Source organism: Urocitellus parryii, chromosome 9 (genome assembly GCF_045843805.1).
Source record: "Urocitellus parryii isolate mUroPar1 chromosome 9, mUroPar1.hap1, whole genome shotgun sequence".
Taxonomy (NCBI): Eukaryota; Metazoa; Chordata; class Mammalia; order Rodentia; family Sciuridae; genus Urocitellus; species Urocitellus parryii.
The window spans coordinates 85,846,296-85,869,718 of record NC_135539.1 but is presented as its reverse complement, the minus strand read 5'-3'; the positions used below and the strand labels follow the sequence as shown (position 1 = coordinate 85,869,718).

At 51.2% G+C, this 23,423-nt stretch overlaps 1 protein-coding gene across 4 annotated transcripts in view; it reads right to left on the bottom strand.

Moving 5' to 3' along the window:
• Ttc13 (tetratricopeptide repeat domain 13) overlaps nucleotides 1–23,423 on the bottom strand; it is a 58,728-nt gene that overhangs the window by 7,673 nt on the left and 27,632 nt on the right. For 2 of the 4 annotated variants that reach the window (XM_026412298.2, XM_077802263.1), the window contains exons 6-17: nucleotides 21,585–21,677; nucleotides 19,566–19,682; nucleotides 18,578–18,688; nucleotides 13,639–13,721; nucleotides 11,966–12,107; nucleotides 11,546–11,720; nucleotides 9,533–9,689; nucleotides 8,103–8,233; nucleotides 7,352–7,484; nucleotides 6,712–6,804; nucleotides 4,871–4,954; nucleotides 3,590–3,674 (exon numbers count right to left, since the gene is read on the bottom strand). In XM_026412298.2, the coding sequence (XP_026268083.1) occupies nucleotides 3,590–3,674; nucleotides 4,871–4,954; nucleotides 6,712–6,804; nucleotides 7,352–7,484; nucleotides 8,103–8,233; nucleotides 9,533–9,689; nucleotides 11,546–11,720; nucleotides 11,966–12,107; nucleotides 13,639–13,721; nucleotides 18,578–18,688; nucleotides 19,566–19,682; nucleotides 21,585–21,677 (1,404 nt within the window). The remainder of the gene's footprint in view (nucleotides 1–3,589; nucleotides 3,675–4,870; nucleotides 4,955–6,711; nucleotides 6,805–7,351; nucleotides 7,485–8,102; nucleotides 8,234–9,532; nucleotides 9,690–11,545; nucleotides 11,721–11,965; nucleotides 12,108–13,638; nucleotides 13,722–18,577; nucleotides 18,689–19,565; nucleotides 19,683–21,584; nucleotides 21,678–23,423) is intronic. The other 2 variants (XM_077802264.1, XM_077802265.1) reach the window with 1 other exon arrangement.

Sequence of the window (23,423 nt, the reverse complement as noted above, 5' to 3'; positions counted from 1 at the left end):
GGTGTGCTGGCCTCTCTTGGGCTCCTGCTGAGGGATGGTCTCACTGTCCAGTCTGCTCTTCTGTCTAAGCCACCCTGCAAGCAGCTTTTGTGCTCTGATACAGTAAGCCTCAGTGCCTGACGCCCATGGGGCAGAGGCAAAGGCTGAGACCCTCCAGTTCATTCCTCTGGTGCGTCCCAGCACTGACGCTGACCTGCCCCCTGGGGACACTGGGAGACTGATGGGACACTTAGGCTATTGCAGTGATTGCACCAGGACCGTCCCATTGTTCAGGTCACACACAACTGTGCTGCTGGGCTTCCACATAGAGGGAAAACCTGTTCATGATTCACTGAAAACTGCGCCTGGAACCAGACTCTGTTTCATACCCATGTAGTATTTCACATACACTGAATGTGCCAGCAGCACAAACACCACATAAATTGAGGAAAGAACATATTACATGCAGTTTAGAGCTTTACTAAGCATGGCTGACCATTCCAGAATACCACGCTACCAATGACAGTGAGTCACCAAGTACCAGACACAGGGCTGAACCTGGGCCTGCCACATTCCCGAGAGTCCACGGAAGCATGTGAGCAGCTGGCTGCTTCTTGACTGCATCTCCACGCTCCGTAGATGAGACCCAGGATGCAAACACAGCACGGACCCCTGCAGTCCTGGCTGTGGACGCGGGCCTGGGGCAGAGGCCGAGCTCTGGCTTCACCACCAGCTCCAGGTCCTCCCCAGAGGTGGGTACTCGCTGGTCTTCACACGTGTCTCCTAAACATCACTGGACGTGGGTCCTCCCAGCCAAAGTGGCTGTTGGGAGAAGCAGATGTACCTGTAGTTGGCAGGTTGGGGCAGTTTCACTCCCAGGTGAAAAGCTCATGTTTTGACGACCGAGCCAATGATATAGTCCATCAGTCCCTTGGGTTCCCGTGGGTTTGATTCTGATGGCCAGCCTGCTGCTCTCTCGAGTACGTGCACAGCACACCTCTGCCCTCACTGTTCCATGCTGTGCTGCTGCCCGCACTTCCTCTTAACGCCCACCTGAGACCTGCCTGCCAACGTGTGGCCATGATGGCCACATTTTGTGTCCCTCCTCTTCTTGTGAGCTTGAGGCTGAGAAGTCAGACACCCCACTCTGCTCTTCTGGGGTCCGAGTCTATGCTGGGGGCAGCTGAAGCTTCAGCCCACGGCCCATGCATGCTGGGCAAGTGCTCTGCCCGAGCAGCATGCCCAACCCTGAACCTGTGTATGTCACGGGTCACTCAGTGGTCATCTGCTTTTCCAGAGAAAACAAGGACTGCCGTAAATTTCCACTCCCACCCTCTACTTTTTAAACCTTTAACGCTGAGGTGACCAAGCATTTCGACTTCAGACAACTTTCTATTTTGCAACATGCATTCAACAGCCGACTTCAGACTGTTCACCACCACATTTCTATCTTGTTTTCCTTGCATTTGTTTTTTGAGAATTCTTTGTTCTCGAGTTATTCTGACAGAGGATCATCTGTGCTTACTGGGATTCCTGAATTCCTACATGCTTGAAACTGCCTCTGCCATACCATCACAGCCAGATATGGGACTGGGTATTCCGAGGGATCCCCTCCACTGTCTGTGAGAATCCACCACTCTGGCAGGAAGTCAAGTACCGACTTTATATGGAGACAGGATTGAGCCCCATACACACTGTTTGCCCTACATACATATCTAAGGTGGAATTAAATTTGTAAACTCTGTGCAACTATAAAAACAGAGCAGTTGCAACATACTGCAATAAAAGGGGGAACTCTGGTCATCTTCACGGTGTGTGCAGTGTCACCCCGGCTTCCATGACCCTTTCACTAACCCAGTCTAGAACCTACCTCTGTAACCAGAGCCCTGCCCCACATGCTCCACCCTGTCCTGGTCCTGGTGAATCTGCCATGGTGCCTCTGGCTGTCGGAGAGTGGAGCTGGCAGCTGCCCTCTGGGGGTTGGCCTGCTGTGCTTGGCGAGTCTTCTAGGCACGTCCCTGTTGTGTGTGCAGAGCATGCTGTGTCCATTCACTGCAAGCCGAGGGACACTCCGGCACATGTGGCTGACTCGGGGGGCACCTATCTGCTCCAGTGCCCACCCCAGTTCCCAGAGTACAGCGCAGGGCTGTGAGACCCTGTCTCATTCCTAAGGAACTTCTCTTTGGGCCCCAGGGTGCTCCTGCGCATGGGGTGCCACTCTTGGACACAGTGAGCTCCGAGCACCCAGGCCCCAACTCACCTCGCCCTCATTGACCCGTCCATCATCTGGCTGGCTATGCCCCCACCCCCATCTTTCTTCTCTCCTGGGCTTCTGCTAGCTAGGGCTGCTCTTCACCTGTTTCCTCCCACCTTGGGAGGACTCGGGGCAGGCGCCTCTTCCTTGGACACAGTCCTGGGAGGCCAGCTGAAGCGCCTGTGTCTGACGTTCAGCCATCTTCCATCTGGGGCCGCTCAGACTTGCTCAGCTCGTAAAAACTCCGTTTCTTTCCCATCACACATCCATTCACCCCATGACACTGATTCACTCTCATGAAATGACCCACGTGTTCTCACTGAGGTCGGATCACACAGGCAGTGCCCTGGTACAGCTGACGTACTTGGCACACATGCACCCATGCAAGCAGCCTCGCGTTCTGGGACTCTCCTGCTCTTCTAGGCAGGTCTCTCCTGCTCTGGCTCTCCCCCGGAGGACAGCTAACTGGGGCTCCTTCTTGGCACCGTTATCTCCTGCATCGGGCTTCTCTGTCCAAAGCAGTGTTTCTGAGATCCAGTCACAAATCTTCCCTTTGGTCTTGAATCTCTTCCACGTACTCACTGAGGAGCACTCACAGGTCCCTGGAAGCCCTCCTCTGGACCAGCAGAGATGTGGATGGGCAGCACACGCTGTGACCACATCTCACCATGCACATCTGAGGCGGGGTGTTTCAAGCAGCCATTTCTAGTCTTGCGGGGCTGTGAGACCTAGATGCTATGTGACCTGCTGCCGTCCAGCTCCCCCCCCAGAGCTGCCCCAAAGCTGCTGAGCTCCTGAGCTGATCACCAGTCTAGACTGGGGACCACTGACTTTTCGTCCCTGGATTTTCTTTTGATTCCTCTGGTAGCTCCCATTTTCCTGCTGAGGTTTTCCATTAGTAAGTTTCTGTTTTGCTCTGGGCTCCTGAAGTGTTTACAAAGCAAACAAAACCTTCTGTTTACTTTTCTTGGTTATGGGTCCCCTTTCTTCACATTTCATGCTACTCTGACAGAACACCTGATTCTGGGAAATTTATAAGAATAGAAATTCACTGTCACAAAATGGAGGCTGGAAGCCCGAGAGTGAGGCTTCATGATGGAGAGTAGGCGGGCAAGAGGCAGAGCTTGCTCCCCAGAGCCCTGCCCAACCATATCATCACTGGCTACCACAACAGAGGTGCCATCCCCACACTGTGCACCAGGGACTGTTCCTGCAGGAGAGCTCTGGGGGACATGCAGACCGCAGCACTGACTCCCCCTAATTACTGTTAGCAAGTATGCACTTAGAGATTATGAGGCTGTAAGTGCTGTTGCTTTTCCCCTGAAGCCACCTCTGCAGTTCTGATGATCAAGTTACCTTCATAATTGGAAGAAGGTCTTCTACTTTGTGTACCTTTTCCAAAGCTTCTCTGACTTCCAACAACCCTTTAGGATTATTAGCCCTTTAAGAGAGAGGGGGAAGGAAGGAGAGGGCAACTGAGGTTATGCAGAAATATGATTAACCAATCATGCAATTAGCATTAACTTAAATAAATAAGTTGCTCCTAATTACAAGCAGTCAGTACAGTTGGCCTCTGTATCCTCAGGTTCCACATGTGCAAATTCAACCAAGGGATCAAAAATACACAGAAAAAGCTGGGAGAAGTGCGCACACCTGTAATCTCGGTACCTTGGAAAATTCAGGCAGGAGGATCAAAGGTTCAAGACAGCAGGGGTAACCTGGCAAGGCCCTGTCTCAAACTAAAATTAAAAAAAAAAAAAAGAGTGGCGATGTGGCTCCATGTTAGAGCACCTGGGGTTCAACTAGGGCGGAGGAAGTACAAAAGTACAGCCTCGGTACTGGACATGTGCGGGTGTCCTACCTGACATTACTCCTAAACAACACAGTAAGCCAACCATTAACAGCACTGTGCTTTGCTTGGCAACAGCGGCAACCTAGAGGTAGCCTGGGTGTGGGGCTGACGTGATGGGGTCCTATGCAAACACTGTCATTTTTAGAAGCACTTCTTCATTGCTATAGCAGCTGCAGGTGTTGGCATCTACTGCAGGTCCTGGGACTGTCCCCATGGGGGGGGACCAGGGGATGTCTGCACTTGTGTGGTAGGCCAAAACCTCAGTTCTAAATGGTACGGGGGCAGGGGCGTGCACAATCCTATGGAGTTCAGGCTGCAGATGAGAATCACTGAAGTGGTGGAGCAGGGAAGGCAGCAGGGACAGCCAGCTAGCATCACGTCCCATGTGTGGTGTGGATTCTGGCAAGACCCTGTCAATTCCCCAATTCTGCAGCTGGCCATAAAAGCGTTTTTCACCCTGAGGCTGCTCAGTGAGCGCAACCTGCCAGGGTTCACACCAATGCAGGCTGAGTTAGTGCTCTGTGGCCACTCAGTGCTGAGTTCCCTGGAGAAAGGAGGAGACCCCAAGGGCCCAAGTGCCAGGCTAGCACTCAGCCCTCCGAACTCTGGCTGTGGAGGAGGAGTGCCGACTATAGGCCTCACAATCTGAGGCCCCACACAACATCTGGTCCACCCATTCTCCCCCGTCAGTGGGCATGGTGTTACATCTCTACATTCAGTGAACATAACAAATGTAAAAGCTATCCAGTCGGTCCATCACCATGAAGGAAAAACTGGAGGCTTACCCATGATAAACAAGAATTCTATCTTTGATAAAATGAAGTATTTTCTCAAAATATTCCAGATATCTCATGTTGATCACCTGACCCCTGAAAGGCAGAAGAAATATTGAAATTAACAATCTTCTCACAAAGGAACATGCTTGGAGTGATACCTGTGTCAATTCAGGGACATCAAGAGTCATAAGAACAACACAGCCAAGACAAGGTTGGGGATCCCTCGCTCGGTCTTGAAGGCAGAAGCAAGGCCTCAGCAGGCTTGGGGGCCCTTCCTGTCTGGAGAGCTGGCTCCACCCAGGTACAGCACAGCCCTGAGGAGCGCAATGCAGGTGCAGACTCGGATGCAGCCGCACGCCCCGGGCAGCCGCCAGCTCTCCTGATGTGCCACTGATGGGCCTCCTGCTCTCCAACTTTCTTTCCTACTTTCTACTCCAAATATTCTCCTTGCTTCATGTCCCTTTTTCCTATTCCAGAAATTCACGTCCAGCCGTACTGGAGTCCCAGGGCCCGCCTTGCTGCCTCCCTGGCCCCCACCTCAAGGTCACCACTGCACAGCATGAATGGCGCCCTGTGTAGCACTTCTTGGGCTCCACCAACTCCGTCCTGTGTTAGCTGGCTACCTAGATGACCACGCACCTGAGCCGGCAGACTCGGGGCCGTCCCTGTGGCCAGGCTCCCCACCACTTCTGACACACCACCAGAGCTCCTGGCTGCCCCTCCTGAACATTTTCTCCTCTGTCAACTCACTTCCTGACAGCTCCAAGACCGCTAATGTGTTCACAGCTCTCCAAACTGGTCCCCCACAGCTGCCCTGCTGCCACTCCTGAATGGTTCACCACCACCTTCAGGGAAAATTCCTCAGGGGGAACTAAGAGCTATTTGTATCCTGGCTTCTGTCTTTCCAGCCTCTGCACCCCCTGCCCCTCAGCTGCACTGGGTCACCACCTCCAGGACCTTGCCCAGCACATTCCTGGACTTATGCCCCCTTATCCCCTCCCCTCTTCCTGGCAGCCTACCTTCCTTACAGCCTGGACCAAGCCCCTTCTCTGTTCCCTGGGCATCCTGCACCAGTGGCCACCCTGTCTCAGTACCGCACTGTATCCCTCAAGCCAGGGCCTGCTGCACCTCCCACAGTCCACCACACTGCCCAGCACATGCCCAGCAACAGTGGCCTTCAGTCACAGCCAGTTGACTGAGGCCAGCTACACATATCAAATTGGTTCCATGTGAAATAGGAAGATACGAGTCTGAAGGGAAAAAGAAATTTATTTTCTAGAACTTAAAAAAATTGGCATTTCTACTAACACCCAACCTAAATGTCAGTCATGTGGAATGATATCTTATTGACTCAGGTTTCTGTAATCAGAAGCATTTTTGATGTGACATGGTATATTTGTAAGTTTTATCTAAACTTAATTTCATTAAAGAGGCTAATTGCATAGATCTCCTTGAAGCTGACTCTAATGTGTTCATCATTTACTTAGAGGGCGGATAAGATGGGGAGGGAGAGAGGGAGGTGGTACGTGCTGCCCAGAGCCCAACTTGCAGAGCTCTTGGACAAAGCACAGTACTCAGCCATCCACTGGCTCTCCCGTGTCGGGGAGAGGCAAGCTTCCCCCTGCTACTGCAGACTGGTCACCAGGTTCTCAGCATTCTTCATCTCGTGGGTGTCTCAGGACTCCTTAGAGACTGAACCTGGCAGCCTACCCTTCAGTTATGCTCAACATTGAGAAGAGCTGGGGAAAGAGCGTGGCAGGCAGCGGAAAGGGGTGTCACAGGACTGTGGGTGCAGAGCTGACCTTGGGCTGTCCACTCCCATGGAGGGAGAGGACGCAGAAGGCATGTACCTGATCAGGTTGATGTGGTTATTGAAGCCTCTGCTGAGACTCCGTGCTGGCATCTGATCCAGCCACAGCACGGGCTGGTCGGGGTCGGCCACCCTGTGAAGCAGAGTGCATGATAGCTGAGACCTCAGGAACCCAGACACTTGCAGACACGCACATAGAGCACAATAGCCTTGAACCACTAGGTTGTGGCATCCCAAAGTGCGACTCAAGCTGCAGAGTCCAACAGAGGTCCCAGGGGGCCAAGCAGGAAGCAACAAAGGTTTACCAGCAGAGCAAATGAGGACCAAAGACCCTCCACACCGGCTGGCTAGAGAGGGACCCGCCCTGCCACCCACTCAAAGCAGCCACAGGTAAGGAATGGCTCCTCAGAGACTGCCTCTTCCAGACTCTTCCAAAACTGAGGAAAGAATGCGGTGATAACAAAGGACTGGAGCCGTGCAGCACTCAGCTCCTGCTTCACAACTTGAGCTGGGTGTTTTTCCACAGAAAAAAGAGGACAGCAATTTCTGAAGGCCTTTCCAGAGAGCAACCTAACGCACAGGCCAACTATTACTAAGCCCAGCAGCATTCACACCTGCGGGTCAGAAGAGGCGCCACCTGCCCACAGGGAGACCAGGGCCTGCTCCCCCTGGCCGGTTACCTTCTCCATCGCACGGCAATGTCGAACATGTCCCTCCACTGCATCAGCCGCGTCCTCCCGCCCATGCGCACCTTCCCGTTGGTCCAGGTGCGCTGCACAGCCTGCATGACTTCCAGTGCTGCCAAGCCCATGGCTGCGAGAAGAGAGAAAGGCTGAGATGGCTCACCAGGGTGCAAGGGTGCTCACCTCTTCAATTAGGCACCAGACTCACAAGTCCTGGCCACACAGCGGGACGCACCATACAAGCCTGGCACCGTCCTCCTAAACCAAGACCAAAGGGTCTTCTCCCAGCTCCCCCAGGAAAGCAGGGGAAGCTCCCATCCTCTGAACTCCTCACTACACTATAACAAACCAAACCGGCGGCCCTGGACCACCCACCCGACCCAGAGAGGACCTGAGAGGACCTCTGTTCTGGGTCTGTGAGGGCGGGAAGTGGTGTTTCTTTCACAATTCCCCCTAAACGACTTGTCGTGTCTCTGTGGGGATTGCATGAAGGGTGAGCTCAACACATGCTATGGATATTTTTTAAAAACCAGGAAGTGGGTTGGGGTGGTGGCTCAGTGGTACAGTGCTTGCCTAGCATGCATGAGGCACTGGGTTCGATCCTCAGCACCACATAAAAATAAAGACATTGTGTCCATCTAAAAACTAAAAAATAAATATTTTTTTTTTTTTAAAAAAAGCAGAAAGCAGACTGACCCTTGGCTCTTATGCTAGAAACAGCGGCATTCCAAACCAGTTCCCAGAATACCTCTGTGTATCCGCTTGTTGGGCAGAAAGCCGGGTGTTTCATACTGCATCAGTGACCCCAAACGATCAGCCACACAGATCAGTTCCTGCACTCCAGGCTTATAACTCTCGAAACTCTGATGCAGCACGTCTCTGGAAGAAACATCACTACCTGGTGAGAATTTCCACAGCAGACAAGGGTGAGCCAACCCTTAAGAGCAGACAACGGGAGATCTGCTATTACTCTGTATGTTGGATTCCTATTTCAACAATCACATTTTCTATCCCTAAAACTTTTATTTAAGATCTATTTGTGATAGTCTCTTGTTCTCTCTTCACCATTTCCTTAAGCATTTCACTCGGCGTAATTTTCAGTCTGCATCAACAACTGCAATACCCAGGTCTCAAGGTCTCAGGCTGTGGTCTATTGTTCTGACAATTTCCTTATATGGCACTAGTGACTTTGGCCCCTGGCTCTCATACCAATGATGTGGGTGTGCATGGATCCTGGGGGCCAAGTGGCACTGTTTTCCCACCAGGAAGGAAGGATTTGCATGTGCTTCTGTTAAGACCTGGGCCATGCCTCCAACAAGGATGCTTCAGCCCCTTTGTGCTGAGCAACCAAGCCTTCCTGTGCCCAGGGGCCCTGTTACTCCACTGCACTCACCCCAGGACTCTACTGTACTCAAAAAGGTGCTTCTCACCCACCACTCTGGCTTGAGAAAATGAAAAGGTCTAACTTTAGTAATTCTCTCCTTTACGGCATCGCTAGACTTCTAGGCATCCAGTTCTACTCCAGACCCAACTGTTTTGCAAAGAGCCCTTTAACATTTCCATTTTTGCCACTTTACAGCAGTAGTTGTTACTATGTAACTTTAAACTTTTGAAATGTTAGATAATTTCTTATGAAAGTAACACAGTAAAAGAATCAAGGAAATCAAACCGCCTAAGTGTAAGCCGCAGGGAAAGTGAGGCTGGAGGGAAAGATGTCCATGAACAGCCTCAAAGTACTTTGCATGAAAACAGCTGAAGCCCTATGAGCTCCAGAAAGAAATCAAATGTGAACGTGGACAGGGAGCCACATGGTGATGGAGAAGGATGAGGACAGGGAGCCACGTGGAGATGGAGAAGTGTGAGGATGCAGCGGACAGGGAGCCATGTGGTGATGGAGAACAGTGAGGATACAGCAGATAGGGAGCCATGTGGGATGGAGAAGGATGAGGATGCAGTGGACAGGGAGCCACGTGGTGATGGAGAACGGTGAGGATGCAGTGGACAGAGAGCTACGTGGTGATGGAGAAGGGTGAGATGCAGTGGACAGGGAGCCACATGGTAATGGAGAAGGGTGAGGATGCAGTGGACAGGGAGCCACGTGGTGAAGGAGAACAGTGAGGATGCACTGCTGCTCAGCTCTGAAAGGTAAAGAGCATCGTGCTCCCCAGCAGCACTCACTTTATATGGGGCTGCAGGCCCGGTTGCTCCTCGTAGTCTTCTATGAGGAAGGGCAGGCTCTTTGCCCAGTGGTCCTTGAAGCTGCCAGGCAGGTCCACATCTACGCTGTACTCTGTGAGGGGCGTGTCGAGGTGTGCATGAAGGTACCGGGAGTACTCTGTGGAGGCAAAGGCAGGGCCATGCTCTCTAAGCTGCCAGCCACACAGATGCACCTAACACATTGCTGTTTAGTTTCAGGACTCCACAGGAGACCCTAAGCTTTAATAGGCCCCATTATGACATGGTAACAGGGCCACCTGACCATGATGTGAAGTGCCATAGTCAAGGACAAGGCAGTTGACCTGGCCACCTCTGGTTACACTGTAGACACCTTCCCACAAACTACAACGAAGACCTCATCTTTCAATTCCAGAGCCTGAGAACCAAGCTCAGTGCCAGGCTGAGGCTGGGGCTCTGCCAACTGACAGGCAGATCCGTGAGGACAAGCCTTCTCCAGCACACCCTCTGCCCGTCACTGCAGAAGCACTGCAGGAGGACTAGGTGCATGGGACTGCCCCCAGCCTGCAGTCCACAAGGCCATGCTCCCTGAGCCCGGAAAAGAGGGTGAAGAGCAGGGCTGCCGAGGGGGCAGCCTGTGCCACCTGTCAAGAACACTTAGGATGAGCCTGAGGGGACAGGAGTGTATTTTTATTTGATATGAATTTAAAACTGATGCTTGGGCTGGAGCTGGGACTCAGTGGTGGACACTAACCTAGCATGTGCGAGGTCTTGGGTTGGATCCTCAGCACCACATAAAGATAAATAAATAAAGGTATCGTGTCCACCTACAACAACAACTGATACTTGATTCAATTATTAGAAAACCTGGGTAAATTTGAAATAATCTGCATATGTGAATCTAACTTTTTAGCTGTAAATTTTATGAGATCTAAATCCAGGTGAGGACTCTGCAGTGAAAGGTGGGCACAGCCTGGTCTACTCATCAAGACCCTGTAGCAGCTGGGCAAGGTGGCCACACTTGTAATCCCAGCAGCCTGGGAGGCTGAGGCAGAAGGATGGCGAGTTCAAAGCCAGCCTCAGCAATGGTAAGGTGCTAAGCAGCTCAGTGAGACCCTGTCTCTAAATGAAATACAAAACAGGGCTGGGGATGGGGCTCAGTGGTCGAGTGTCCCTGAGTTCAATCCCTGGTACTCCCCACCCCCCGCAAAAAAGACCCTATACCAAAATAACATTTTTAAAAAGGGCTAGAGCACTTGCCTGGCATGAGTGAGGCCCTGGGTTCAATCCCTACTATCACAGGGTAAAAAAAAAGAGAATATCCAAAAAAAATTTACCAAACTGAGATATAATAAAATTGTAAAATATACACCAGATTTCACTTAGTACAAAAATAATGTAAATTGCTTAATTAATACTGTTTTATGTTAATTATATGCTGAACTGGGTATATTAAATTAAATAAAATATATTATTAAAATTAATTCCACCTGCTTGTTTTACTTTTTAATATGGCTATAACAAATTTTAAATTACATACATAGGGAGCAATTTTTTTTTCTGTTGGGCAGTGATGGTGCAGAGGGCTAACAATAACAAAACAAAACTAGACAGGCCTCATCCAGGCAAGAAACACCTCTACGTGTTATGGAGAAGGTGACACTGAGTAACAGAAGGTAACTAAGATTCGTTTCCTTCCTCCCAGAGGAATTTCACTGTCCTACACAGGATCCCAGGAAGGAGGCAGGTGGAGGTGGCACCCCCTCACTCCTAGCAGGCGTGTAGAGGCCTCTCTCCTTCCCTCTGTGTCCCAGATGAGCTGCGGCCAGGCAGGAACATCCCAAAGACCATCACATTTGTTGATGTGTTTTCCCACTCAGGTAAAATGTATTTGAACTTCAGGAATAAATATTGCAGGAAGGGTAGGAAAGCATAAGCTGGCCAGAGGGGCTGGGGGCAAGGGACCCAGCCTCTCGGAGACTCTGATTCTGAAGGTCTGAGCGCTTCTTGACTTACCACGGAGGTACTTCACTTTGAGGTACTCCGGGCTAGCCTTCTGGCCCGGAAGAGGATCGTTCAGCATGACTTTGGTTTGTGCTTTTATCCCTTCATAAAACTGTCCCATGGCCACGTGGCTGAGCCCCTTCATGTACTGGCACACTTCATTATATGGCTCCAGCTGCAGACACCTCTGGGCGAGGAAACACAGAATGCCATGTCAGCACCCACGCGGCTTAAGAAACTGCAGTTCCTCATTCTTCATTCTGGGGTCTCAGACACACCTCTACTCTGTAAACTATAGGGAAAGACAAGGAATGTCCTTTTTCCTCCCATGGACTGCACACTGTCCTTGGCCCCCCCTTCCCTAGTCACATACTCAGATCTCCAAAGAAAGACCCAGAACCCACTCCAGTGCCTCCTGCTGTGCGGGCCCACCTTGAAGTTCTTCAGGGCTTCCTGCAAGCTGCCGTGGTGGTAGAGCATCATGCCCCGAAGCTGGAGGGTCTGCACGTGATTCTGGTTGAGCAGCAGAGCCTTCTGAAAGCTCTCAGTGGCCGCTTCAAAATTGCCCAGTTCTCTATAGATATTCAACAACAGGATGAACACAGTGTAGATAGCACAGAGATCATGTAGACTGCTGAGTGGGCATGGGTAGATGCCACCTTGCCACTGAACCTGGGCAGAGCCTCTGACTCAGTGTGCTCCACCTGTGAGGCTAGCCAGGGCACAGGAGGACAACCACACAGCTCCTCAACTCTGGGACGTTAAAGCACTGATTTTCACAACGACACGCTACTCAAAACCCTCTGCCCAATTCAAAATGAGCTCTCACCCCTAAAAAAGTGAATTTTAGTAAGTAATACTAAAACACACTTTTCCCTTTGGAAAAAAGTATGCAGATTATAATCATATACAGGTTTATTGTTCTGAATCAAATTCACAGACTTAAGATTTGTTTTATTCTCATCATTATTACTATTATCTTGGTCCACTGACATTACTCCACTTAATCTAGGAAATCATTGTGTAATTTGAATTTTTTTTTTTTTTGGTGGTGCTAGGAATTGAACCCAGGGCCTTGTGCATTCGAGGCAAGCACTTTGCCAACTGAGCTCTATCTCCAGCCCTAATTTGAAATTTTGAGATGAAAGCATACTTTAGAATTATAAGCATTCCAGAATGAAAAATTCTTACTAACCTAATAATTTTCATATTTTGAAACTTCTACAAAGAATAGGAATAATTTCCAGATACTCTATATATCAGTTTTCTATAAATAACAAGTATTTGTTATAAAATATCTGCTTACATTCATAGAACACTTTACAAGGTGATTTCGAGTCTGTTTTCAATTTCTACTCCCAACGATTCTGTGGGACAGGAGGGATACATATGATCCCTTAAACCCCAAACAAATCCAAATGCACTTTCTCCAAGTCAGTGTAAGACAGTGTCTCAAACTACTACATCCAGTAAATAAGCTCTTCAGTTTGGCCCACCTGAGTGGGGGACCTGACAGGGAGACCCTGGAGCTCAGGGTGGTCAGAGTCCACACCTGTGGAGGGGGCCAGGATCTAGCCTGTCAAGGCCTAAGCCATGAGCCCCTCTGTCATGCCACCCGCCTCCTCTCGGGATCAGAGTGTAATCAGAGGCTCTACCAGGGAGCTCCAGGCTTGGAGCCAGGTGCCAGGTTCCAGTCACTAGTGCTCTCACCTGACAGAGGCACATTATAACCAAGATGTTCTCACCCCTTCACCTTCAAGCAGATCACGTGATGTGGAAATTGACCATATTACCATCTGAAAGTGACAGAAGCATCTACAACCCAGGAGCTTCAAAATACCAGATTCAAAATGATGACCTCAAAGAACTAAGGACCTCCTGGCCAGGAGGCCACACCCAAGGTGCTCAAGATGCTGATGTGACATACAGTTGCCTCGGTCCCAGGGACCACCCACCAGCTGCCTAGGTCCTGGGGACCACCCACCAGCACACAAATGCCCACCCAGGGCAGAATGACCCTCTCTTGGGTAAGAAACGTCATCTTCTATAACATCCTGCTCCAGGCTTCTTCCTCAGTCTCCCCGTGCCCCATGACCATGACTTACCTGTAGGCCTGCCCCAGGCTTTTATATGCATCAATAAAATCAACTTTCTGCTTCAGAGCTTCTTTGAAGGACTCAATGGCTTCCTGGAAAAAGTATGTGGAAATTATTTCATTTGCATAGCTCTTAAAATCAAGTTTCACATAATTCACTAAAGGATTTAAACAGATATTACACATGGTCCCTGACAAGAGTCTCTTTTAAATAGGTGAACTTGAGAGAGAGAGGAAATGCAACAGACTCTGAGGAGGGTTTGATTTCAGGAGTAACAAATGCACTAGAATGCACCTTCATCTGAATATAATTTCCTTCATTAATAAATGCCTAACAGACCAAAAGTAAACCTAGAAGCTGCATGAGAGCATTTGAAATGATCACATTAGCAGCGTTTAAAATCTCATCGACAAAGAGACAAAAATGTGTGTAAAGAAAGAGAAAAGGCTCCCAGGAGTGTCATCTGGGGATTCCCCTGGCCAAACAGGAAAGGAAGAACCCAGACGAGGGCCGGCATCCATGGGGCTCCCAGGGACCCTCCCCTTCCCTGAGAGCCTGCAGTATGGTGCTCAGTTCTGCTTAAGGGTGACGCCCTAGGCTTGGCCCTGAACTTGTCACCACAACTTCATTATTACTGTTAACAAAAAGACACGTCACACTGTCCCCGGGAAGAGCATCTTACTTCAGTTAACTGCCACAAAGTTGCTCTGTGGTAGCTTTAAGGAAAAGGGCTTCCCTGTAGACACTCAGGCCACTGGTGGGAGAGTGCTCCTGAAGACGCCTTACACATGATAGGCACTCTGCAAACATCTGCAAACCGCTTAGCAAAAGCAGCCCAGTCTCAACTCTTCTCAGAGAGCTATCTGCCCTGCATCTGACTATATCTGGTGGGATGGAGAGCAAGAGGCTACTCTTAATTTGGCTTCCTGCCATGGCAGAACCTTGATTTTTAAGATCTTTACAACTGTACTTTCACCAACAAGCATGTATTGAGCGCCTACTATGTGTTAGAAAGAGCTGAGGTGGGGAGGGGGGGCACAAAGATGAGCAAGTCATTATCTCTGTCCTTAAAGAATGCAGTCTAGTTAGACAGCCAACTGCTAGCTGGGTTATTAGGCGTAAAAATCAGCAGCCACAAGGAGACGGGTAAGTTTCTGGGAAGTTTCCCTTCTGAGAAGGGAACGGCCAACTGCACCAGGGGACACCAGGAGAAGCTTGGGAGGAAGTGGGAGTGCAGTGGGTCTTGGAGACAGGGCGCAGCTGATGAAGAGGGCATTCTGTGGAGGAGTGTGTGGGGCGGGGCAGAGAGTTGGGCATGTGGAGGGCGAGGGGGCAAAGGCCCACTGTGGCAGCAAGCGGGGCAACACTGCCTGCAAGAACCAGGCGCCTCGGCAGGTGTGGCCCCAGGAGACGCCACCCCAGGGAGAAGGCTGCCTGCCAGAACAGGAGGGCAGAGGGCAGAGCAGCCCAGCAAGGTCACCGTGGCAGTCCAGGCAAGAGATAATGAAAGCTTAAACAGTGCTCGAGGACAGGAGAGAAGGGTCAGGTCCAGGGGATGCGTTTGAAGGCAGACTGGGACAGGGTCTGGAGGCTAGGGGGACGGGACAAGGGAGAGGAGGGCAGGGAGCCTGAAGCTGAAGAGCTGGGCGGACTCGAGGAGTGCAGGAGGAAGGACAGCCGGGCGTGTCCAGTCCGAGTGCGTGTGGACACCTGGTGCGGTGCCCAGGAGGCACCTGCCGCCCGCTCCACTTACAGCATGCGTGGACGCCACAGTTCTTCCAAGTCTGATTCTTTCCAGCTCCTAAGAGCCTTGGGTTTCGGGGCTCCTGTCTAATCACTGCACAGCTGGCTACCTCACTCTGCCAGAGAGGGGACACAGCAGAGTCAGGATGGTAAGCCACCAGGAACAGAGAACTGCGTTCAAACGAGTTGGTCTTTACATACATGAACTGGCCCTGAATTCATACTATTGTCCCATAGTCACCCACCTGATTAATTTCTAAATTGTCATTGGCCTACAAAGACCATTTTTAGAATATAAAAACAGCTCAAACTCATTGGTAATGACTACTGAGAGTGAACACCAAAGGTTGACAGCCACCAACCCTCTGCAGCTGCTCACTGACACCAAGAATACATTCAGGCAGCTCAAAGCAAAGTCTGGTAAAAACGGTGGAGTGAATAGCATCGGACAGACTTCAACAGAAAGACTCTGCTCTAGTTTCCCTAGGAACATCCAAAATGTCTGAGAGAGTGGCTAAGTTGGCAGTTGTGAAATCTGTAAAATGACATTGCCTAATAGCTACTGTCCCACAGTCACCCACCTGATTAATTTCTAAATTGTCATTGGCCTACACAGACCATTTTTAGGATATAAAAACAGCTCAAACTCACTGGTCCTTTCATCACTTCGGTTAATAAGAGAAACAGAAGCATCTGGACCCAATTCATGCATTAACTCTAGATTTCACCACTGACTCAGGTCCCCCCTAGGTAATGGGGATGGCCCGGCTCCTTCCATGCCTCCTATACTGCTAGGACTCCTGTGAGGCCGACCTCCCAGCAGATCTACAAGAATGCAGAAAGTGTCCCACTATGACCCTTGGGGTCTTTGTGCTAGGAGCACTGACCAAAAACCTTGGCAGGACTGATTCACAGAGAGGCTTCTGATGCCCAGTATATGAAAGCCCCGTCTCTGGGTCCTCGTCATGCTGATCCAGAATAAGCTAATCACAGCCCTCATCCAATTTGTAGTAGTGTGTCTGTTACAGCACTTCTCTAAAAATGTCACTTCCCGACAGCCTGAAGCCAGCCGCGTAGTGCCAAGGTGAAGGGAAGTCAGTCATCTGCCTCTGTTCACTGTGAAAGCACTCTGATCTTTAACAGGATGGGCTTCTCTATGTTTTAAGCTTTCTCCTCCTCCATGAGCCACTCGAGGGTTGAACTGAGCACAGCACTGTGGGTCTGGACCTGTTCATCTAAGGTGGCTGTGTGAGAATCGTAGGAGCACAGGGCAGATTCAGAACGAAGGTCAGAGTCTCCAGGCAGCTGCTTGAGTGCACCCCGACCAACAGCTCTCCAAGCCAGTCTGTCTGAAGGACTCTACTGGGACCACCCTCCACTCACCAGCCAGGGCATGTGAGTGCAAGACACAGAATGTGCAACATCCTTCTTGGTTTTGTTTTTGTGGGATGAAGGTTATTTTTCCAGAATCTATACAACCTCGACTTCCACAGGGAAAACATTCATAACGACACCCGATTCCCATTTAGAGTTCAGAGAGCACTTTTCACACACAGTACTGTACTTAGTCCTCAGTCACTTCAAGGGCGGACAACAGGAGAGGCTGGTAGAAGGGTTCAGGAGCGTGGCCTGCAGCACAGCTAAAAACTTCAGAGCAAGACCTTCCAAGGCCAGATTCAATGCTGTACTTGAAATCTATTCATCCGATCCTGTTTGAGAACCTGCCACATGGCAGGCCCTGTCCACAACACTGACACCAACACATGGCTCTTCACAGGGTACTCCGCCCATCCGTACTGCATGCACAACTGTCCCTCGGTGTGGCAGGTACCGAGGCCTGCAGGGTACCGAGGCCTGCCGAGGCCTGCAGGCGCTTAGGTGCATGCAGCCCACGCCCTCTGTGCACTTCAGGTCTTCTCCAGAAGCTTCCACTCCTCCTGGATGCCTCCTCCACAGGCTGCGGGACAGGGCTATGCTGAGCTCTCCAGGAGATGAAGGCAGGAGGTCCACGTTGCTCAGTGCCACACAATGCTTCCTCCAAGTACAGATGTGGGACCCACAGATACAGAGGGCCATGTGTGTCGGACCCTCAAGTCCCCAGAACTGCTTTCAGTGACAAAAGGCATGTTCTATTTGCCACAGCACACACCTGCCCTGTGCTGCTGCCAGTCGCAACACAGACCCCAGACCAAGAGCCTTCCTGCCACCCTCCGTCACCTCCCCCCAGTGCCCTGTGGTCCTCGAGCCACACCAGCCCAGCAGCACCTTCCTCCTGCTCCCAGAGCACCTCGGCAGTTCCTCAAGGCCTCCTTAGGCACAGGGAACACCACCAACACCCAGTAGCCGGTCTGTGTCACTCCTCACTGTGGCCACTACAATCTCCAAATCTACTTCCTAAATCAGAGATTTTGGTTCCAATTATAGATTTTCCCCATCTTCAACTCACATAGCTTCTCTGGGTTCACAAGATTCAGTCAGAATGCTCAGCACAGAGTCCAGGCTGAGGCCTGGCCTCCACCAACACCCACCCGCTGTGCCTGCTCTGGCCCCTCACGGCCCCCAGGGCCTTCTCCCTGCCTCCCCCCTGAACTCTGCGACGCACTCCGAGAGTGCAAGTCCTACTTCTCCCTCGTCATCTTGCATCGTCTCCCTTACTGCACCTCCAAGGACCTCGCTGCTATCGTTTGGAACTAGAATGTGCCCCAGAGTCTCCCGTGTTAGAGGTGGGGCCTTTGAGGGGTGATTAGACCAGGAGGACTGGGCCCATCCATGAATCAATCCGCCAATGGCAGAAGGGATGACTGTGAGCAGGGCCTCGCTGGCGCGCCCTGGAGGTTTATCTCCTCCAAGCCCTTCCCCTCTCTCTGCTTTCTGGCTGCTAGGAGCTCAGCTCTCCTCTACCACTATGTTTTGCGTCAGCTGGGGCCCTGGGCAATGGAGCTGGCTGACCAAGAACTGGAACTCTAAAACCCTAAGCCCAAATAAACTTCCTCCTCTCGGGTGTTTTGATTGGGTATTTGGGTCACAGCAATGCAAAGGTGACTGACACACTGGCATACAGTAGGAGCTCAAGAAATATCAGATGATTTTCTAGGAGAGACCAATCAGACACCCGAGATGCCTTCTTAACATGTGTCATGCTGAATTCCACTGAAGCCCCTGTCCCCGCAAAGCGCAGTGCACCTGCGCTACAGAGCACCGTCACCTTGAGAAGCCCTCTGTGGAAGAAGGTCAGGCCTTTGTACAGCATGGCTGTAGGCTGGTTCCTGTTCAGCTCCAAGGACTGCTCGAAGTCCTCGTGGGCCGTCGCGTAGTCCTGCGGGAGGGAGGGGAAACCGCGAGGGGTGGTCAGATGGTGGGACGCCTCCGGCCTCTGACAAGCAGAGAAACCCCACTCGTCCTGTGTCCTCAAGGACTCCACAGGGAATAATTCCTGGCCACACTCAGATCATTTGTTCGTAGCTGATTTTCAAAGAGGTTTAATTCAAGTCTTTTATCTCAACTACAGAAAGAATATTCTGGGTACTTCTGAAATACCAGGCCATGGGTCCAACCTGGCTGAGGCCCTTTTCACGTATCGTCCCACAAGAGCAGAGGTGGCACTCACGAGGTGCACAGAGGACGCTCCTGCCAGTCTGGGCTGCTCACGCAGACCTGTACCGAGAAGCCATGCAAGCTCAGGCCAGGCTCCTCAGGACGCTCAGACAGACCCATACGGCCGCACGCCTTGCTTCCCTCTGCTAACATCTGCAAGAGGAATGGAGGCATCACCCTGAACCAGACTTCACCTCTTCTTACCTTTTTCTTTTTAGGTACTGGGATTGAACTCAGGGGCACTCGACCACTGAGCCCCATCCCCAGCCCTATTCTGTATGTTATTTAGAGATAGGGTGTCCCTGAGTTGCTTAGCACCTTGCTTTTGCTGAGGCTGGCTTTGAACTCATGATCCTCCTGCCTCAGCCTCCAGAGCTGCTGGGATTACAGGTGTGGACACTGTGCCCAGCCTCTTCTTACCTTTTCTATCAGCTAACACTTTGTTGCTAACAGCTTAGAAGAGAACATGTGATTTGGATATGTCCCTTTGTCTACCAGGCTTCTGGGGCTGTGCTGTGGCACCGGGGTCTTACAGCCCAGGCAGATGGGGGCAGGAGAGCTCTGCTCAGCAGCACGAGACACCAAGCACAGCCACTCACCTCAGAGATGAAGTACAGAGTCCCCCGGTGCCTGTACAGCCGGGCTGATGGCTGGAGCTGAATGGCTTTGGTGAGATCACTCACTGCTTCGTTAATTCGTCCCAGAGGGGACAGAATCTGGAAACCCAGAAAAAGTGATCAGCGCTGAGCTGACACTGGCTTCTGAGTCCCCCTGACCACACACACACCAGCTGCTCCCTCAGCCACATCCTCTGAGGGTGCGAGGACCAAGAGCTGAGAGGCCTGAACCCTCTTCCAGTTGGGGGAAGAATGAGCAGCTGCAACCATAGTGACAGTCCCGACACTATCTCACCCTCAGGGGACCCAGAGGTGGCTTTTCTTGAAATCTGACCCTTTTTGCAGGGACTATATATACCTTTCAAAATTTGGCAAATACAAACAAGGTTGTGGAAACTCATCTGAATGACAACTTCTATCATTAGCACAGGCAAGTCACTGGGCAGAGGTTAGAGTTCTCTGAGGTCTTCAGCTCTGTCCTCTGTGGGAATGGTAGCTGCTCTCTCAGAGCCCAAGTGCTGCCCACCCCTCACCCATGGTCCGCTCTCCTGCGACTCAGAGTCCAGTCGCTATTGGGCAAACTGACAGCACAGACAGCCAGCATCCACAGGGCGAAGGTGACTAAAGAGGCTCAGGGCACCAAAGGGCACCGGCAGCCACACAGCTGGACCCAGCCACGTGTCCAATTCGAGGTCTGCTGGTGGCAGGGGCCTTTAGCCCATGCTGCCAGCTGTTCCACGCTCTCCAAAGCAGCACGGGGGGACAGGGGACGAGCCACCCCCAGCACTCAGTATGGCACCTGGCGCTCAAGGGCAGCAGTGGGCAGGCTGCACTGGGGAGGGACGGGCCTCCTCACTGGCCCAGGCACCAGGAAGCACACCTTCCAGGCGACCGGAGCACAGGACTAGTGCTCCAGGGAGGTGCCCTGCCCAGCGTGGTGCCCTGCTTATCGAGGCTGCTCAGGGAGCTTGCGCGACACCAGTGGGGGCCGAGATCTGGCTGTGAGACCCACTCTGGGCCACTCCTGCCCAACCATGCTGTACGAGGAAAACAGTACTGTGCGGCCACGATTGCCAAGACTGTTTCTGGATAAGTAATTAGTTCTCTATCAGGAGCGGGAAGCGCTGAAGCTGCCAAGTCTCAGCACCTTAACCGACTTCGCGACTCATCAGACCAGCGCAGGGTAACCCCAGCTGCCACGCAGGGCCCAGGCCGGCCCTGGCCCCCCCCAAGGCAGTGCAGCGCTGGGGGACGACAGGTCACACAGATGGGTAAGGAAGACACCACCTGAAACCCAAATCCCTGGCTAAATGCGAATCCCACTTTAAGAGAAGGGACAGTGAGACACTGAGCATGGACACCACGGAGGAAGCTTCCAAAGCCCCGAGTACACAGCGCTCCTGCGCTTTCTCTCCCCAAAGAGGAAGCAGAGATCTTTCTTCTTAGTCCAGCTATGAGATCCCACCAGGTCAGACGCCTAAGGTCAGGTGTCATTCAAGGCAAACGCGTCAACAGGATGATCAGGGGCCATGGCTACCTGAGGAACACAGCACACCATGCCCCACAGCACCCCCTTGTGCCCAGCACTCCCGTGACAAGTCGGACTCCTCAGGTCTGGCCACAGTCCCCCTTACCTGCTCTGTGCGTCTGGGTAGGCAGGTCCTTCTTGTAAGAGCCACAGGGCTTTACATTTCAGTTTGACCAAACTGTCACATTACGTTTTGTTGAAGAGTATCATGTACACCAGAAGTACGTGTGCAACGTGTCTGTAGTGACCACAGACGGAGGCAGCGCAGGTCGTAACTGCATCCTTGAACCCTAAGCGTCACTGCTGGACGCTCAGTTCTCACTGCTCCAGCAACACCAGCCACACTTACAGGCACTAGGGCCTCCGTAGGAAAGCCACAGGCGTAGGGGGTGACAGTCACCGTGATAAGACAGTAGGGGAAGATCCAAGTTCCATTAACCCGATAAAGACAGGGGAAAAGAAACCGCACTCACTTCTGCTCGCTGCTCAAACACCTCTGGGCGGTCTGGTTCCAAGGCAATTACTCGGCTCAGCTCGAACAGAGCAAGCTCAGCATTCTTAATGTCCTTGAAAAGGCATTAGCTGGGTATGAGAAAGACTGCGGCTGGAAAGCAGGTGGTGTTGTTCAGAAACAGACATGCACTTCATTTCTGTGTAGCGACAGTGCCTCAGCCCACTCCTCTCCCTTCCTCCACTGATCTGGCCGCCTGTCTCAGGTCCCACAGGCAACAGGCTCCGCTTAACTGTAACCTACCTACATCTGGAACCAACTGACCTCAAGGTTGGGCATGTGGGCACCTGTCTACGTGCTGCTGACCAATGGCCACAAGGGACAGAATGGGGCCAAGTGCCCATCAAAGTCACAAACCCAGAACCCGCACCTAACAAGGCCAGGGGAGCTCTCTTTAACCGCTGCATATTACTTTCACATAAAAAGTATCATTAAAGATAAAGCAAGCTGCATATCAAGATGCAAAATTTTAAAAGGTAAGAATCAAAAAAAAGGGGCTGGGGATGTGGCTCAAGGGGTAGCGCGCTCGCCTGGTATGCATGCGGCCCAGGTTCGATCCTCAGCACCACATACAAACAAAGATGTTGTGTCCGCCGAAAACTAAAAAATAAATATTAAAAATTCTTTCTAAAAACAAAAAACAAAAAACAAAGAATCAAAAAAAAAAAAAAGCCTGTTTCTAAAGTTTCCTCCAGGGCAACTTCAACCCAAGGACTTGCTATCTGTGTTTGTAAGCATGATCCAGCCTGAACTCACTCTGGACTTCTGTTGTCTCGGAAGTGCACAGATGCTGCATAAAATTTCACTAGCAAGCCAGCACCCGTTTAATTTTTTAATTTTAATGTTTTAATAAATTTTAACTAAAACGTTCATGATTCAGCAAAGTGCAATGGCGCACACCTGTAACTTCAGCAGCTCGTGAGGCTGAGGCAGGAGGATCACGAGTTCAAAGCCAGCCTCAGCAAAAGTGAGGCGCTAAGCAACTCAGTGAGATCCTGTCTAAATAAAATACAAAATAGGGCTGGGGATGTGGCTCAGTGGTCAAGTGCCCCTGAGTTTAATCCCTGATACCCATCCCTAGAAAATGTTGATGATTCAGTATTTTTAATGCAAAAGTTACAAAAGTGGCATTTACCCCTCAAAACACATTTCCATATGAATATTTTTATTAATCAAAAGGAAAACAGGAAAGCTTTGTGCACAGTGCTCTGGAGTGAGAGTCCAAGAGTGGAGTCTCAGGCCAGTTCCCGATGAACTCCAGCCTGCAGACAGCGATGGTCACCTGGGGCTGCTCATATGAAATATGCATGAGGTAGCTTTCCTCAGAGAAACGTGGACATCACTGATGGCAGCTAAAGATACCACACTGTATGAAAAAGCATGGAAATATAGCATGTAGGGCTGGGCTGCGGCTCAGCCTAGAGCGCTGGCCTAGCATGTGTGAGCGCTGGGTTCCATCCTTAGCACCACAAAAACAAGTTAATTAAATAAAGGTATCATGTCCGCTTACAATTACATTTTTAAAAAATATAGCAAGTAAAAATAGAGTCTGCACACTCAACCCCCCATTCTTTTATTCAACCCCCTGTAATACCTGGAAAGCTACAGCTCTAAGTCCTGCTACCCCGCAAGGCCTCCTCAGCTCCCGCTGGTGCTCTGAGGTGCGCCTGGCCCCGGCTTTTCCTGGTCTTGGAAGGCCTCTGGCCATGGGCAGACCACCCACTGCCCTTTCACATGTGTCCCATCAGCTCAGTGGACAGAAAGCAGCTGTGGCAGAGGCTGGTGGGGGTCGGGCGGGGGC